An 18,106-nucleotide genomic window follows, 5' to 3' on the forward strand; every position below is an offset into this window, starting at 1 on the left:
GGACATGTACATGACTGTCATGTATGTGTGCCTGTGAGTGAGCTAGCATGCACTGAACCTATGTATGCAGCATGAGAATTCACCTATTTTATGATTGCAGCGAATACCCACCGGTCGAACATTTGTAATGTCATTCATGACATGCACTTAGCTTGTACACTTAGCTTGTAAAAAAAAGGCGAACGTGTTCCATCGAACAAGGGCGTTTAATTTACTGCAAGGACGGTTTTGCACGGGGGGCGGACACAACTGCATATGCAAATGTGTCCGGGCGGACACAATTGCATTATGCAGCAGCGTCCGGGCGGACATGATTGCATATGCAAAACCATCCGGCGGACATTATTGCATATGCAATACTGTCCTCCGGATAGTATTGCCTAGAGGACATTATTGCATGCGACACCGTTGTTCAATGTACGGCTTTGGCTTAGAGCTTTAGCTAGATGTGTGTGTTTTTAACAACACTGTCTGAGCCGCAGTCAAACGGAATTTCGACTGTGCAAGTCTAAAAAGCTGTTTTATTTTTGACTTTAGAGGGCGCTACAACCACATGGTCAAGTTTTGTCTGCTGGAACTCTTCATTCACTCTCGAGTCTCTCAGTCTCTGGACACAAACCAAGTAAGTTTTGTTGTTATTTTCATGGATTTCGTTGACCTAAATTAAGTTGATAAACTGGCAGTCAGATGTGGACATCCTAGCCGCACAAATGTTAAATAGTTTATTGCTCCATGATATTATACTCAACCAGGACTCCGGCCCCCGGAGGCGCGACGGACCGATTTTGCATTGCAAACCACACTAAACTTTCATTTACAATGAACAGTAATCTAACACACTTTTACACACAGAACAAATCGTCCGCTCAGAACCAAAAAGGTAATTTTTTACTAGGCCTACAATTTGAGTGCAATTTATGGGGTTATAGTAACAAATTCCTTTTGCATTTGTAGCTATTGAGAGGAAACTATAACAAAAATAGTAAACTAAACTTGCGGGTACAACCATGTTGGTTCGCACTAAAGCTAAATACCATTACCAACAACTCACAACCCCCCTCACGACAACTCACGTCAACAATTTTTAAATGCACTTAAAACTATTAACAGAACATTTGAACATTGGTCAAAGGTTAAATATGATGCACAAGAGTCATATGCACCTAAATCACTTTCAAACTGTTGAAAAATTTGTGTTTTTAAATATTAATTGTAAAAAAGTGTTTTTTATCCTGAGTTTAGTAATGAACGGAAATATCCGCCGTGTTGTCTTTCAAAGTACCTGGACGATTCCACTACAATGCAGGGGTGATACAATAATTCAAGATGACCATTTAAATGTGCCTCTCAGTCTCATGGAGATGACAAAAATATTATATTTAAATCTCCCCTAGTAACTTCCAATTCCAGAGTGGCGGCTTAGTTATTCTCACAAGAAAAACTAAGCAGCAGCTTAAAACCAAAAATAAAAAAAAAAAAACTCAGCCCTCAAAAACTGCCCCTGTGGTGTAATGGAATTGTCCAAGTACGTGGATATTTACGTTCGTTACTTAACTCGGGGTTTTTACAGCTAAAAAGTCAAATTTTTTCACCAGTTTGACTTATGTTCAAATATCTGTTAAAGTGCATTTAAATTTTTTTGTCGTGAGGGGTCGCGAGGGGTCGTGAGTTGTTGGTATTTAGTGCGACCGACCATGTGAAAATCTCTTTTGTGGTGTGAGTGTTGCTGAACATTGTCTCTGAAAAAACAAATGGTATTCAAAGGGCAAAGCTATTAATTCTGGATACTTCTTTGGTCAGAGTGTATTTTTATGGTCTAGGGAAAAAAAATTCTGCCACTTAAGAAACTTTGAGCAAAACCCTGCAGAGCAGAGTGTTTCAAAAAGTGTTCAAATACGCTTGAGACTTGTGTGGTTTATAATACGCAGAGAGAAACAACTGAAGCATCACGTTGCAACGGCAGAATACTAATAACAATAAAGTTAACTAGAGATAGTGATTGTAAACAATCACACAGCTGTTCCCGGATGTTTTGTTAATAAAAGTTCTCTATGCTACAAAAAACACACACATTATAACTCTATGTAATGTGATTCTGGTCTTGTATCTGATACCAAATCAAAAGGAGCTTTAACACAAAAAATAAAGGTCAGCATGGCGCCATGGTCATTGTGCTGAATAAATTTAACACAAGTTTAAAAATTGATTGTGTAGTTCTTGAGATAGGATCCCACTTCCGGTTAACACGGAAGTAAAGGTCAATACTGGGTCACGGAAAGCCATGCTTGATGTTCAATGCCCAAAGAGTCCATAACTGAAAAAAGTTTGAAAATCTGCTGTGTAGTTCTTGAAATAAGGTCCCACTTCCGGTTGACCCGGAAATAAAGGTCAACATGGGGTCATACCAACCCCATACGATTGTCCAATGCCAAAGGAGCCCATAACTGAAAAAATCTGAAAATCGGTTGTGTTGTTTTTGAGACAAGGTCCAACTTCCGGTTGACCCGGTAATAAAGGTCAGAATGGGGGTCTTAGTTTTCAAAGATAATATGTAATGCCTAAGTAGTTTATAACTGAAAGAAGTTTGAAAATCGGTTGTGTAGTTCTTGAGAAATGGTCCAACTTCAGGTTGACCCGGAAGAAGAGGTCAAAATGGGGTCACAGATTTTCCCCAACAAAATTTAATGCCTAAGGAGTATATAACTAAACAAAATAATTAAATCGGTTATGTAACTCCTAAGATATGGTCCCACTTCCGGTTGACCCGGAAGTAGAGGTCAAATCGGGGTCACGGTTACCCGAGGCAATTCTCCTATGCCTAAGGAGTCTAATACTGAAAAAAAATTTGAAATCGGCCGTACACTTCTTGAGATATAGTGCTGCAAAGAAAAACTCATTAAAGCTTCTAATTAGCATAAATTAACATGTGATGACGTCACAGTCTTAAAATTGTGTTTTTCGTACTAATAAATTTCATAAGGTACACGATGGTGTGCAACTTACCCCAATCCAATGCCGTTTACAAAATCCCAATTGTGTATTGCACTAACCATAGGAAAGATGTATCAATGCAATGATCAATGCATATCACGTACCCATGATGCCAAGATTTTTAATTAATCATTAATTATTGACGTACTTTGACTGATTTTAACAAACTGAAACATCTCTTATTAGAATCAATAAACTTTTCAACACAGAATATGAAATTTTGAAAACGAACAGATAAATTATTTTGAAGTTATTGTCAATTATTGTGTTTTTGACTTGTAAAACGTTTCCACTTTTAGCTCCATATGTTTTGTACACAGAAAACAAAACGCGCAAACGTATGACGTCATGATGACGTGACTGAAATTGTTAGGCTGGAAGTCTTATCTACACTTCAAGACAAGTCCATAACCGAAAAAAAAATGAGATCGGATATTTAATTCTTGAGATATGACTTTAACAATATTGCCTAATTAAATATTCACACGGCTGTAACTTGAATAATTAATTAAGAATTTTAATCTAATTAAATTAAAAATTAAGTTAGGCCATGAACATTCATATGGTATATGATTTGTCACTTTCTGATAATTATAATTTGACATATGACAATTTGAAAAGTCAAGTGTTAAGTCAATACGATTTTGAGGAAAGAAAGAATAATAATAATAATAATAATAATAATAAAAAAAAATAAAAATCTCGACGATTACAATAGCTGTTCCGACTATAGTTCGGAACAGCTTCGGAACAGCTAATTAAAAGATAATTGCTCTGTAAGGTAAAGGCAGTGAAGCTTAAAAAAACAATATTACACAGAGAAACAACTCAGATTTAACGTTGCAATGGTTGAACAACAACAAAGTTAATTAATAGTTAATTGCTTTGTGAGGCAGTGAAGCTTAGGCCTATTTCACTTTGATAAAAATGGCCAAACAAAACTAACCAGGCAAAACTGGTCAGCTGACAAGTCTTTGTTTTTTCGTCAGCAGCTTTTGCATTATTTCGCCTTTTTGCACATCAGACAAGTCAGACTGAATGATAAAATATCCACAGGTCTAATATTAGCAGAAGACCAACTCGAGTGTAAAGCCCAAGCTTGCCAAGGACAGATGAACAATGAAAACATGTTTAATGAAGCAGTGAAAATGTAAAAAACTGCCATGGAGTAAAATACAATAAAGGCTGACACTCCTGAAGTAATGTGACATGTCTCTTTCATTTCAGCTGTGCAATGGCTACGCATCTGGAACTCTCTACTATTAATCTTAACTCTTGTTTTTGTACCACAATTTAAATCTCATTCTCAAAACTTATCTTATGTCACATGTTTTTAAGTAAGGACTAATTTTGTTGTGTCTGTTTTCTTTTGTTTCGTTTTTGGTTTAACTGCATCTTGAATACGCAGCAGGGTGAATAATGCATTGCAAGTCTCTATTATTATTATTGTTGTTATGATTATTTAATCACATTTAGCAAAATAGCAACTCAAGCAGCAAGCTTAGCTCATCAAGGGCAGAGTAACAATGAATTTTAAAGGGAAGGTATTCATAATTTGGTTATCACTCCTAAAATTAATGGCAGTTAAAACATTGGATAAAAGTACAGCAGCTTTCGAAGCATTTTGAGAATCATCTCAAAAATTGCAACCACCCTTTGAAATGAATTTTAGTTTTATTGTAATATCTACTATACATTCATATATAGCATTTAAAGTAACCAAACGGCGAAAAAACACCAAAGAAACAATTGAATACTTTGCCTTTAACTACTTTGTAAAGCAGTGAAAATATAAAATTGCCACAGGTGAGTGATATAAAGGGCATTGTATACAAAATACAAAATATTAGATGGCATACCCTAATACCAGGGTACAGCGTTTTGCGATTAGATACATGTTCGACATGCAACCATGAAAAGTGCTTAGTAGTATTGTGTGGTGCTTTTCTTTTGTATGTTCTCTCAAGCCAATGAACATTAAGTTCGCCTGTCTGAAACGGAAATTTATTTGGCTAAATCGGGAGTCACTCCTACCCCTGTCTGAACTGGGTGTAACTGTTACTTACTCTCAATTCACCTGAAACCGACGACTCAAGCCCAGTAACTTTGCTCACCATTTTATAAGTGCAATGTTGGCATTGCAGACTTACAAACTGCGGGTTTTAAATGATTGCAGGGTATATCATTCCATCCTTGAGTACTAGGTCGAGCCTCTGCGCAGTTTTCATTGCCACCGTTATTTGATGGCTGATCCTTTCCCCACTCCAGGTAGTTAACGACAGTCGTTCCATCCTTACATTCCCACTCACCTGCAGATGAAGAAAATTTACAATTTATAATGTAGATCGGCCACAATATTTTTCTTTTTTTTCCTGCAGGAAATCAGGGGACAAAGCATTTTTGTTGCAAGCCCTAGGAAGGTTGTAGTCCGTTACCATGTTTAAAAGGTCGCTGAAAACATACTTTTTGAATCAGTAATTCTCGCCGGGCTTGGCCTGCAAATTCTCGTCAAAAGAAAACCAGCTTTTGCTTGACTTTCTTTGCCCCAATGCTGCAGCCTTTGCTTGGTTGTAACTTCCTTGGTGGTTGTAGTTTCCTTCTTGGTCTCTGATTTCATTCCCATTGTTGTATTTTCTTTTCATTCTCTGAGCGCTTTGAAACCTTACGAAAAGCGCTGTATAAACAGTGTTTCTATTGTTAACATAAATAAGCAAGCACAGAGCAGTGACGGAGGGGTCATGCGCCATTAGGAACCCAGCAGAATTGACATATTAAAAACCAAAGAAATTTTTGGGGTGTTGGAGAGTTTAGCTCTGTCCGCATTCATTGAAGCGGACTACGCGCGTAGTAAATTTCACTAGTTTCCCAGGCGTAGTTCTCTCTCATTTTAAAGTTAAAAAGTAGCAATAAATTGTCAAGTTTTAAAAGCAAGAGTTACCTTCTTTTTGGAGATCATTACAGTTGATCCAGAAGTACTTTTCAAAAGTCTGCAGAAACTGCAGATCGCTCTTAGAATGCGGTGCAGTCATGAAGCCTCCCATTTGTGCACACTCCTCTTTGGCTTGAAACCACGTTAAGGGCTTGGTAGTTTTGTAGCAGTTGCCCCCGGACTGTATCCAAGTCGGAGGGCATGAGGATGAGGCCATTATTGCGGAGGCTGGGCATGCCTGGTTTGCTTGGCTATATCCAATCATGTACAGTATGAATAAAGTCTTTAGCATTCCAAAACGCACCGACGACATCGTGTTGTTTTATAGCATCACAACTTTAACAGATTTGGAGTTTCTATGTATGAGTTTTGTCTTTTTGCACAAAGACGCAAGGGATAAAACAGAATGGCTAAAAGTCTTTTGTCTTCAAACAGAGCAAGATTGATGAAGCTTTTGAAGTGCAAAATACAAAAGTGTGTTGTGGTTCTCGAGGGATGGTTTTAAAGGTGGTCGTAATCCCAAGCTCAACAGTTTCTGATCGAACTTCATACAAGGAACGAAACAAGCATTACAGAAGGCCAACAAACGCCTTGAAGAGTACGACTGATGAAGTCTATAAGATTGAAGTAGTTTAAAAGTTTTCGGATTTTACACAGTAGGCCTATGTCTCTGTCAAATGTTGGATGGGAATGAAACGGGCATCACAGATGGCCAGCAAACCCCTTGAAGAGAGACAGAGTGATGAAGTCAATAAGGATGAACGATTTTTTTTTGAGGTTCAGACAGCATGAAAGAACTTGCATTACGTAGTTGTGAGGTTTTGGATTTGACAGTGTATATCTGTCGGTTGAATAAACGGTGGCTGCATATTAAAACGTATTGCAATTAGTTTAGCTATGAAATCTTCAATGGGCTGTGACTGACTCAGGTTGCCTAGTAACATTTATAGGCTCTTTATTGTGATAGGCTGTTGCGTGTTTTTACTTGAAGTAAAAGTTGCTTGTTTTTTTTCTTCATTATTAAAGGCCTAACAATATGTAAGTGCTGGCTTGAGAGTAAATTATTAATAAAATAGATCAAAGTTGGTCTTTTGTTGCCATGGCCTTTTGTTGCTAACTTGCTGGTTGTTCACGGTGTTCGAAGCAATGGGCCAACTGTTATCTTCCTCAGCTCCCTGGGGAGTATACAGCCTTGGCGCGCGAGAGTCATTTAAAAACACAATATAAACCTCTACCCTTATTATTTTCATTGAAAGGGAATTTCCATTTAATTATTTCCTTAAAAATGACAATTTGGGGTACATCATTATTGAGCCAAAGAGACAATGAGTTGGTTGTCCTTGGAAATGAGAAAAAAACCCAGATCAATAACGGACTGTGCAAGTCTCTTGCCTGATACCGGTTAAAATATGCATGTTTGTTTCCATTATTAAAACAAGATGGTATTGTGTGGCAGTGACTAGTGAATTATTTTAGAGTTGCATGGTCACACAAAACAGACCGTGCAAGGCTGAAATAACTGAGCATTTTTTTTGGGGGGGGGGGGGGAGGTAGGATTTCACAGTTCAACTGTTGCAGTTTTCCTCAATATAGGAGGCCTACACAACATGTACATGTAATGACATTCTACAAAAGTATAAAACAGCAGGATTATGGGGTTGTTATTGACTGTTTTTTTTCATGTTTTTTTTATTATTATGAAAATAAATTTAAACTTGGTGTGTATTTGACGTGACGTCATACAAAAATACTTGTTCCACTTGAATTTCAGGCCTTGAATTTCATCTTTGATAGGGCAATCCATTTTCATTTTACAAAAGTGCACTTTCATTGGAACAGCTTAAGGTCTTATGGAAATTTGTTGGAGAGGCACCAAGACAAAGACCAAGGCCCAATTTCATGGCTCTGCTTACTGCCGAATTTTAAGCTTACGAGATCAGAAATTCTCTGCTTACGTCACAAGCGCCGAATTTCTGCTTTGTAAGCGTAGAATGCCTAGTAATGTGGAGTACGCATGCGCAGAATTCCCTGCTTCCATAAGTGCTGATTTTGTGCTTACGGTAAGCAGAGCCATGAAATTGGGCCCAGGTACAACAGAATCCATGGCCTCATGTGACCCCAAGCCTTTACTTCATTTGTGAATACTGGATACTATTATAGGACTCCAATATTATTTTATCTGCCTTGTATTTGTAAGACATGTATTAAAGATAGTTGAATGTATTAAATAATGTACCCTCTTTGTGAACCACTTCTGTGGTTGCTTTCTGACAGATTGATGATTTAGATTTTGATTGGTGATTTGAAACCAAAGCGGATTCCGACCATGGAGAAAGAGAAAGATGAGAATAAAGATGAGGGGGACATCTTGGCTCATAACCCAAGAGGTAAGGTCCTGTTGGAATCAGACTTCAGCTACTACAACATGGCTGTGACAACATGGACAATATTGAAGATTCGGCACTCTTATCCAAAACCACTTCCAAAGTCGTTCGTCTAAAAAAGAATTTATGAAGTGACTGTTTTTATTATTAAGTGATGTTTGAAGCTTTGCATTGTATGATTAAATAAGACTTGCAACTCTAATTAGTAAACTTGCGAGTACAATCATGTGTAAATCTCTTCTGAGAGAAATGTTGGCAGGGATGAACGTACTCGTTTAATTTCTATCGGCGATTTCTTGCCGTCTTTGGAGAGTGACTTTGATCCGACATAGAATCTGTCTAATGACTGTTTTCATGTTGCTTGTTTATCACCACATTTGATTTCATTTTCTGCTCAGCAATCAATGTTGCTGAATTTGCGGGGGCAAGGGCTGCCGAGCTCAAGACCATGACAGAAGCCGTCATGACGATGGGAGGCACGAGGAGAACATTCCAGAAGCTGCCTCGCCATCTCCGCCGGCGTGCCATGAGCCATGATCTACGACGACTCCCCAAACGGCTGAGAGAATCTGAGGAAAGAGCTGTAAGTGTTGTTTAAATGTTGATTGAAAAATCTGTCTTGAGGCTATGGCATACATACTCTATCAGGGGCCCAATTTCATGACTTTGCTCACCAGCTCACTGCGGAATTCTGTGATCACCATTCTTCGCTTACAGGAAAAGCTGTGTAAGTGAAGAATGCAGAGAAACTGGAGCATACACACTCTCAGTCTGTGAAATACTCTTGACGTGTGTTCGAATCCCGGTCATGAGATGGGACCATTGGACTGTTGGTATCTTGAAACCCTGGTGTTTTTGGTTCACATAGTGAGCACCTTTGTTTACAGGCTTCTTCAGGCTTAAGTTCAGTTATTAGGCGTACTTGGTTTCACAACCAGAAGCATATAGTAATTAACAGTATAAATAACAATAGTAATGAATATAATTCGTCGGAATATAACTCCGTTGGAGCTGTTTCTTTGTTTTGTTGATACAAGCGGGACTTGCACAGTCTACAATTCTGACTTTGTTAAGATATTGTACTGCAGGACTATACAATAAGTCCTTATCATCAGGGAGCCAGGCATACCACTCTTATCATAGTCCAATAAAGCTACCTTAAAGACCCCCCAAAAATTTACTTTGATTTTTCTTTGTATGCAGATGAACAAGGGAGCAAGCAAAAAGACCGGTCGGGGGAAAGAAGGTGACGGAGAGACCTCTGCCCCGGCCAAAAGATCCCGACGCCATCGTCGCCGGCCAAGCAATCTCAGAGAAGAGTACCAGCGAAGACAACGCAGCCACACCTGGCTAGAGACGCACATCTGGCACGCCAAACGATTCAAGATGGCGGAGCTTTGGGGTCATAGGTTACCCTTGCATCCGTCGGATAAAAGTGTTAGAGCAACATACAGGTATGTGTGTTAACATTCGGTTTGATTCTGTTGGACTGAGGATTGCACTTGTAAACTGATTATACTTTAACCATGGAATCGGGCATGCCACCATAACCATGGAATCAGGCATGCCACCATAACAGATTGGGTGTTGATGGTCTTAGAACTTGTTAGAGTGATGTGCATTTGAGTTCGTGTTGTGGTATCTTTCTTCGTCTTCCTGACTGCGTGGGTTTTCTCATGGGTTTCTTCCCACATCTTATAAAGTGAAACTTTCCTCCTTGTCTTCTCTTCATGGTGTTCTTGGCTTGTTCAACTTGTTCAATGTTCCTTTTTTATTTTTTCGCAGAGCTTTGGTGAAACACTGCCTGATCCAGGATATATCCTACATGAAAGTGATTGAAGTGTCTGGCCAACAGGGATGCATCCTTAAAGCCCTGTCTCACCTTACAAGCCCATCAACAGGTATGGCAGATTGTTGTTCATCAAAAGCCGAGTGTCAGGCCTGGTCTTTTTTTATTCTCCCCTTTTCAGTGATTTTTAGCACTTTGTGGAATCATCCCCATTTCATTTGCAGTGATTCCACAAAGTAACAAAAGTTCTTAAGTAAAGCGTGCCATATGTACTCAATGTTGACTTCCATTTCAGGTTTAACCTGCGCAGCTGCATCCTATCTCAGTGGCCAGCGACACGGTGACATCGTCCTCTACAAATACGATCAGTTTCCAGAGGGCGCTCTAGGTCCCGTCAACTTTCTCTGGAGAGCCGAGGGAGGCTCAAAGAGCTCTTCAAAACTGGAGGAGTCTACGACGGTAGATCAGGAGGGAATGTCGTCAGTGAGGAAAGCGGATAAGTTTGAAGATAGCTCAGTGAGGCAGCTGTGGGTGTGGGCCCATCCAGCTTGTACTGAGGTTTTGGTCAAGGAACTCCAAACTGCGTGTGAGAACGAGAACAAGAATGCTGGTGAGTGTCGGCTGATGGAGACAGTAAACGAGACTTGTTATGAGCCATTTTGTGAATTAGGTTTATATAATGTTTGGTACAATGACTGGACTAGTCGCAGGTTACTCCTTAAATTCCTGTTGTTTCTGGCAGTAGCTGCTGAGTGCATTGCTGCACCTTGTAAACCCTTGTAAGGTATGATATAAATGGGTCTCAGAATTCAAACATGGCTCTACTTATCCTGTTGAAAAACAAATAATGAGTGATCTTATCGACGCCAGGGGTATGATCAAGCGCTACAAAAGTATATTAATCAGTTCCAATGTCGTACAGGTACAATTTTGTGTTTGTACTCAAAAAGTTTCATCAATTGTACATGTACATGTATGACCCATTCCATACATCTTATAGGGTACTATTACTCAAGAAATACTATTGACTTTGGGACGTTTTTTGTTGAGAAAAAAACTTTTTGTTTGTATACAATGCAGAATAAAAAACCCTCAAAAGGCTGGTCCGTTTAGGTTCAAAACGCAAAGAAAAGTGGGCACTGAAAGAGTTAATTAATTAATTTAAATGTTTTTCTTGATTTACCAACGATTGAATCGTTCTCCCTCTATTCCAGATGATAAATGTAACGGCATCACGGTGAAGCTGCTTGAGGATTCCCCACTACGGTTCCGACTCCAGGGACCACTGTGTCATCCAGTCCTCCTGGATACCCTGAAAATAGCAGACACATCGGCCACGCCAGACTCCACTAGTAGTAACCAGCCTAAGAGATGGTGGGAAACCTACTACTCGGTAAGTAGCCCATATCCTTTGTTTTTTTAATACACCTTTTTAAAATAATTTTTTTTTAATGAGGTATTGCCCAACTCACAAGGCAGTACGGGCACTTCGAGGTGAGGGCTAAACTTAACTGATTTGGGATATTGACACAAATCAAAGTCTTACTTTGTATAGACCGTATTGAATATGACGTCACCGTTGAAATATCTGACCTTGAAATCGAACCGGGAATGTTGCATGCTGCGTGCGTCGATGATGTATGCGTTTGGACGCGCATACGGTTTGCCCTACAAGATGGCGACTTTTCATAGCAACAAGGGGTTATTCAATACGGTCTCTTCTTTCCATTCAAGTTTTTGTTTAAATTTGGTTATAAAGTGATGTATGCATTGGTACGGAGGGTCTGGGTTCGAATCCCAGAGGTGGCTTTTGTGAGATACGCTCTCTGCAGGTTGCACCCAGTACCTGATGCATACATTATAGGTATTTTAGTTGGAAACTGTTTCTACAGTTAATATTTTAACTGGTATTTTTTTGACCCCATGTGTGCTGATGCCACACAAGTTATGGTGTGCATCTAACCACACACTTAGTGCCTTAAATGTGCACTGTAAAAGAATAACAAATGGGGAAAACCAACTCCCAAAACTTTGTCCCTATTATGTTGAGTGTAATTATAATTATCTTCCTGATCGTTTTACAAAATCTGCCTGATTGCAAGATGCATATGTTGGCAGCTCTGCAATAAATATCATTTCACCCTTTGTTGCAACAATTACTTATATCCTTATTAAGCATGAACTGTTTATTTATTTATTGATTTCTCATAGAATCCTGATAAGGTTCACATCCAGTCCGAGCAGTCTTCTACCTGGAACACTCTTCATGGAATCCAGAAGACCGCTGTCCTACCACCTCGCTGTGTCCTCGGCTTGACCGTCAGAGACCCTCGAAATCTCCTACCCATCAAGAAGCGGAAAGTTATGCCAGACCCAGAAGAATTTGTTGCTAATGGTGAGTTTGATGAACTTGGTGTGAAGATAACTATTGATACAACCTTTTTTATTTCATTTTGGCTTGAACCAAGAAAAATGTATTAAAACGAGACTTGAATCGACCTCTGGATTAGTATGCCAGCGCTCTACCTATTGGTGGTCTCCCTAATTGTTGTCAATATCTTTGTTGTGAGGCGACATCATTCAACCTGTGACTGCCCTATAGCCAGGGATCATACCCAAGTTTACGACTCAACATGGGAAGCGGCAGTACTTGGTGCGACCCAACAACAAAAAGAAAACACAAACCTGTAAAAAGTTAAGCACAATTGGTCATTTGAGTCGCAGGAAAAAAGAGGGGAAAAAACCTGTAATGTTTTCACTGTTTTCAAATATTATGTTTCGGACTTGCAAGATCAAAACAATTTTTTTCACTCATTTCTTAAAAACTGTTGCATTTCAAGCAAAAATATTTGGGAGGGAACTTCCCACCATGTGATTTTTTATATTATATCATGTACATGGTGTGCAAATCTGTATTTGTTTTATTGTCTTGAAAGAGTATATCTTGTATGGTTTTATACTGCATGGTTTTATAGTCAAGAAAATGATTTGATTCCAATAAACTATAAAATAAATGCGTTGATGAAATATTTTTCTCTTCAGATTGCCTACCAGTCAATACCCTGCATGGCTTCCCTGCATCAGTGTCAGTGTCGCCCATCTGGGATGAATCAGTACAGAAGGCTGTGAAATCAACCCAGGTACCAGTACACAAGCTGAACAAGATGAGGGCAGAGCTCCTGGTACCCGGCACGGAACTCAGCCTGGGGCGTGAGGAATCCCGTATCCCAGTTCTGCTCCTGCAGTACCCAGGGGTTACTCACTCTGCCGGAATGGCGACCACCACGTCCTCAAAACAGCAGGGGGTATCTGAGTTAGGCAGTGGATGGGATCTGATCCTACCCAGCGGTTGGGGGATGGCCTTCTGGGTGGCGCTGATCTACCGTGGAGCCAGAGCCTCAGGGCTTCTGCAGTCTCGCAGCTGTGCTCTCCAGCAGGGATTCCACCATTTCCCGCAGGGGTATCCTGACACAACGGCAGGGCGGGAGCATGAAGAGGCAGAAGCCAAAGAGTTGACGAAGAAATTTAAAAGATGGCCGCCGGCAAAGAGACCCAACTATGGAAAGCTAGGAGTGGTCTCTCCGTTCCAATGTCCGTGGGAGGAGCTTTTGAATGAGTGGAGGGATGCAAAGCTGAGAGTAACAGAAGCCGAAGAGGAGCACGAAAGTGAGGTAAAACCCCCCCTCGAAGGAATGAATGAGGCCAAGGAACTTGTAAGTAACACAGAACTCCCATTTTTTGTTCTACGTGAGAAATTCAAGTTAGAAAGTTTAAATAAGTTCTTGGTAGCAAATCAATGGCCTCCAAGAGTTTCAAAAGATGCCAAGTCAACCAATCAGATCTTCCAACCTGCTGGAGGTGCAATCGTTGACGCTAGTATGGTGGCCTCTAATGGACATGCTGAAAAGATTAAGGGATCTCCACGATGCCATCCAGAAAGTTCGCTAAGCGAATTCATGAGCGGGTTGCAGGAGAACTCGGATAAGACCCTCGTTGGTGTGAAGTTGTGCATGGTCAACAGAGGAGTGCCGACCCCATACGCAATGATTTGTCTCCCGAGCGCAAGCGACCTCGCAGCGTTCTCATCCGACCCCAATCACTGCCCAATCGAACCTATCCACAAAGAGTGCATATTACCAAGGACCACGAAAAAAGAGAAGAAAAAGAAACGTAAGAACAAGTCGAAAGATGAGCTGCAAGAACCTTTGGAGATTTTCCCTAAGAAAAAACTCTTGGATTCAAGCATTCGTCGGATTATCGGTTTCGTCACCGACGGCGCTCATACGTTTGTCTCAGGCAGTGGCCGAGGAGTTGGTTACTGCTGCATGCTGGGATTGATGGCGCTATTGGAAGAGCACCCTCCGGGTCAAAGAGCCTTAGTCCTTGTCAGGGACACGAAGACGGTGCAGTATCGGTTTGCTTATCTGGGAGTCGTTACCTAAAGTTGGATTCGCATGAGTCAAATCTGAGTAATACCTTGTGATTGGTGTTGCATTGTATTCATCCATCGCTTGATGATACATGTACAAAATCACCTTTTTAAGCATATATTTTGAATATTTTTTAAGAATTTTTGGCCAGCAAACAGCTCTTACATGTACATAGCGCAATTTCAAAGAAATAATCGTTGTGCATCAAACACCGTGGTCACTGTGCCATTTATTAACATAAATTATGTATACAGCCAGTGCTGCCAAAATATTTAGCGCACTGCCAAATATGTAGATCACATGAACCATCTCTGCCCTCACAGGTACCCATTTACCCCTGGGTGGAGAGAAGTCATTATACAGATAGTCTGTTACTTGATGGCATGAGTGTCACGACCAGGATTTGAACCCACACCCTGATGACTTGGCCAGCAGGGCCACATTTCATAGAGCTGCTAAGCACGAGTTTGCTTAGCATGGAATTTCTTCCTTGATAAAGACGGGATTACCAACCAAACTTCCATTTGTTGCATATTGCTTGTTACTGGCATTCAGCTGTTGTTTGCTTATCCTGAAAATCACATGAAAATTTGGTTGGTCATCCTGTTTTTATCAAGGCAAAAATTTCATGCTAAGCAAATTGTTGTGCTTAGCAGCTCTATGAAATTGGGCCCTGAACTTCATGCACTAAACCATGACACACACAATTTGACTATAAGAAAAAGACTTTAGAATCACTGTCTGTACCTTCACTTTATTTTACTCTTTATTTCAGATTACATCGATTCAATACTTATCCAACATAAACAAAAATTGATAACTTTTCTACTATTTTGACACAAAGTTACGACACAAAAAAATACACAGTAAAAAATGGCAACATTTGTAGTGAAACAAGCTGTTATTAAAGTACAGCAATTGGTACATTCATTCTCAGGTCCATACATTTATCCACAATTTTGTCACAAAATTTGTACTCTTTTTCCTCTTTTCCCCACTACTTACATGACTTAACAAAAATATGTACGGAACAAACTACTATAGACAAAAGCATACTTTCAGTTAAATTAAGTTAGAGTTGTATCATTTTGTGACACCCACAACCCATACTATAATCAGGCTCTTTTTTCAGAAAAAGTTACTCTGGCGTTATCCCCCCCTAACAAACAAAATGTATACACAATTATGATCATCATTACACAATCATGATTTTAGTTAAAAAATTCCCTTTAATTTTATCTAAAATAATCTTTTTTTTTGCGAGAAGACCGATTGTATCCAAATGTTCTTGCATTTCTTAATTGCTTGACACCAATTTGTTTTTCAGAAAGAACAGTTTCTTTACTCAAATTTAGTCAAGGTTTGAGCATGGCATACCTGGCGTTGTTTGTACAATTTGTTTTTCAAGACTGACGCACACAGACTCACCAAAACAGCCTTATGTTATTCTTTTGAACTGAGTATGATATTTTTTTTGTGATTTTGTTTTAATTGTTTTACTCTGTAATTTGTGCATGGACTCAACGTAAACATTTTCATACAAGACTGATAAAATATTTTGACAATAAGTTTAGTTGACAAATCATTATTTTGGATTTTTGTTACTCTTTACAAATTATTACCCAACAAATTTAAATAGTTATATAATTTTGTCTCTGTATATATTACAATATTTACAATAAAAATCTCAAAATGGGAAAGTTATTTTGAACCAACGAAGGAAAGTTTAATGTGTGAATTGAAGTTTTGTTAAAATATCCTGACATCTCAAGGGACGTAACTTTGTTGTAGATGAAGAACCGGCATGGAAGCAGAAGGGGGAATTTACAGAGCATTGTACAGAGCATTGTGAATAACACCGAATATACAAAGCAAAGTTGTGTGGTTCCAAATCCAAAGTTAACCAATCCATGTCAGGGACGAGCATCTACCAATGCAAGCACTTGCTGCAGGGCCAATTAAAGCTGCTTAAGGCCCAAACAGCCAAGCACAAAGGAATGCTGCTTACCAGAATAAGGTTACCAGCCAAAACACCATTGGATGATTGTACCATCTGTGACTGGTTTCCAGTAAAGGAAAATTGTTAAGCAGTATTTTCTATGAAATTGGGCCCTGACTGGTTGACCAATGGATGCACTATCTTTTTGATGTTGTGCAGTTAGTAGGGTTTATCGCAACACAATAATATCAAAGTACATCTTGCCGAGCGCCAAGGCAGATCCAAAGAAAGTACAGATGATCCCAGTGAAAAATAACCCATACGAGATCCCAGTCTTGACGCTGTTTGGCAGAAGGTAAGGGTCTCCTCCTATCAGTGGGAGATCAAAGCCAGCAGGGAACATCATAATAGCCAGGCAGAACAGAGTCCATGCTGTCAAACCCATGTACTTGGGGTACCGTCTGAATCGTGGACGCTTATCGGAGAACATTATCATTAGGTTCCCGACAGCAAGGGCAATAATCCCGAGGATGATCAACACTGCGGCTAGGATCCACTCTAAGGGTCCGTCCGCATACTGGCACTCCCACGACCGGCCGTAGATCTGTTGGCAATGGACGAGAAGCCCCAGATTCAAGTCGGAGCGTTGGACATTGGAGACGACCCACAGGGGTAGGGCTAAGCTCATACCGCAGAGAGCTATTGCGAGGAAGTACAGGGCACCAGCAACCAACAGGAATGAATCCATGATGGGGTGAGTGGTGACTGGTTATTTGAATCCCACACAATCACGTTGTATGACTTGATTAGAACAGCAACATTTCTGGGAGAAAAGAAACAATGATAAATTAACAATACACAAATTCAAACAAAAGAATGTAGGGCCCAATTACTTTAGATCCACTATTGACTTGAGGGGAGGTACGACTTATCTCAGTTTTAAAATGACCATCTTTGATTTGATTTGATTCATTGAACAACAAAAACGTTAGTTGCACTTGGACAAAAACTCATTCTGTATTCAGTTCAAATAATTCAAACATTGTACCAGGCAATGAATGAGGCATGATGTTGTGAAAATACTTCATTTTTTTGTTAGTGTTTATTGTTTGTCAATAATTCAGAAATTTCACAACAGAACAAATCAAATGTATGTACAATTTGTAAACATTGTAACTAAATGGAAGCAAGAAAATCTGGTTTAATAATATTTTATTAATAATATTAGGCCTACTAATTGATTGATGATGGGGGGTGATGTGAACGTGTCCATTCAGAAAGGCCACGGGAAGGAAGGGAAAGCTGTATTTTTCATCTTGTCGCCATGCCATGGCCATGCATACTTAATAAACCGACTTGCCGCATTCAGATCACACAGGTCGACTTGTCTTAACAATGCAACTCTTCTGCGTGAAAAAGTACGGCCGATTACGAAATGCTCTATTTTCGCTCGAAAACTTGTGAGGTCGTGGAAATATTATCTCTGAAACGTCACATAAAAAACTTTAAATATATTAGATTTAAACAAAACAAATAAAACGGTACCACTTACTTCAAAAATGAGAGAAAAAGGGGGTAATTATCAAGGAATGTCAACCACTTTCAGCTCTTTTGTCATTCGTCGAGAACTTGACCTTATCTGAC

General features: G+C 39.6%; 3 protein-coding genes across 3 annotated transcripts; 1 reads left to right on the top strand and 2 right to left on the bottom strand.

Annotated features, from left to right (window-relative positions):
• The first annotated feature begins 563 nt into the window (after positions 1-563).
• Positions 564-15,176, top strand: LOC139952468 (ribonucleases P/MRP protein subunit POP1-like). The gene is made up of 9 exons (XM_071951605.1): positions 564-622; positions 8,195-8,307; positions 8,703-8,887; positions 9,508-9,758; positions 10,090-10,205; positions 10,389-10,703; positions 11,308-11,486; positions 12,305-12,488; positions 13,136-15,176. The coding sequence occupies exons 2-9, from the start codon at positions 8,247-8,249 to the stop codon at positions 14,533-14,535; spliced, it is 2,691 nt and encodes an 896-aa protein (XP_071807706.1). The 5' UTR covers positions 564-622; positions 8,195-8,246; the 3' UTR covers positions 14,536-15,176.
• Positions 5,110-6,233, bottom strand: LOC139952683 (perlucin-like protein). The gene is made up of 2 exons (XM_071951885.1): positions 5,930-6,233; positions 5,110-5,300 (listed from the first exon to the last, which is right to left on the bottom strand). Exons 1-2 carry the CDS (start codon positions 6,231-6,233, stop codon positions 5,110-5,112), a joined length of 495 nt encoding a protein of 164 aa, XP_071807986.1.
• A 652-nt stretch (positions 15,177-15,828) lies between the features above and the next one.
• Positions 15,829-18,103, bottom strand: LOC139952469 (modulator of smoothened protein-like). The gene is made up of 2 exons (XM_071951606.1): positions 18,015-18,103; positions 15,829-17,285 (listed from the first exon to the last, which is right to left on the bottom strand). The coding sequence occupies exon 2, from the start codon at positions 17,208-17,210 to the stop codon at positions 16,692-16,694; it is 519 nt and encodes a 172-aa protein (XP_071807707.1). The 5' UTR covers positions 17,211-17,285; positions 18,015-18,103; the 3' UTR covers positions 15,829-16,691.
• Positions 18,104-18,106: the final 3 nt, after the last annotated feature.

The sequence above is a fragment of the Asterias amurensis genome, chromosome 20 (assembly GCF_032118995.1).
Source record: "Asterias amurensis chromosome 20, ASM3211899v1".
NCBI lineage: Eukaryota > Metazoa > Echinodermata > Asteroidea > Forcipulatida > Asteriidae > Asterias > Asterias amurensis.

Coding starts and splice junctions, on each gene's coding strand:
- LOC139952683 (XM_071951885.1), bottom strand. CDS start 6,233: ATGTCGTCGGTGCGTTTTGGAATGCTAAAGACTTTATTCATACTGTAC. Junction 5,301..5,929: donor TAATGATCTCCAAAAAGAAG/GTAACTCTTGCT, acceptor CTTCATCTGCAG/GTGAGTGGGAATGTAAGGAT.
- LOC139952469 (XM_071951606.1), bottom strand. CDS start 17,210: ATGGATTCATTCCTGTTGGTTGCTGGTGCCCTGTACTTCCTCGCAATA.
- LOC139952468 (XM_071951605.1), top strand. CDS start 8,247: ATGGAGAAAGAGAAAGATGAGAATAAAGATGAGGGGGACATCTTGGCT. Junction 8,888..9,507: donor GAGAATCTGAGGAAAGAGCT/GTAAGTGTTGTT, acceptor CTTTGTATGCAG/ATGAACAAGGGAGCAAGCAA. Junction 10,704..11,307: donor GAACGAGAACAAGAATGCTG/GTGAGTGTCGGC, acceptor CCTCTATTCCAG/ATGATAAATGTAACGGCATC.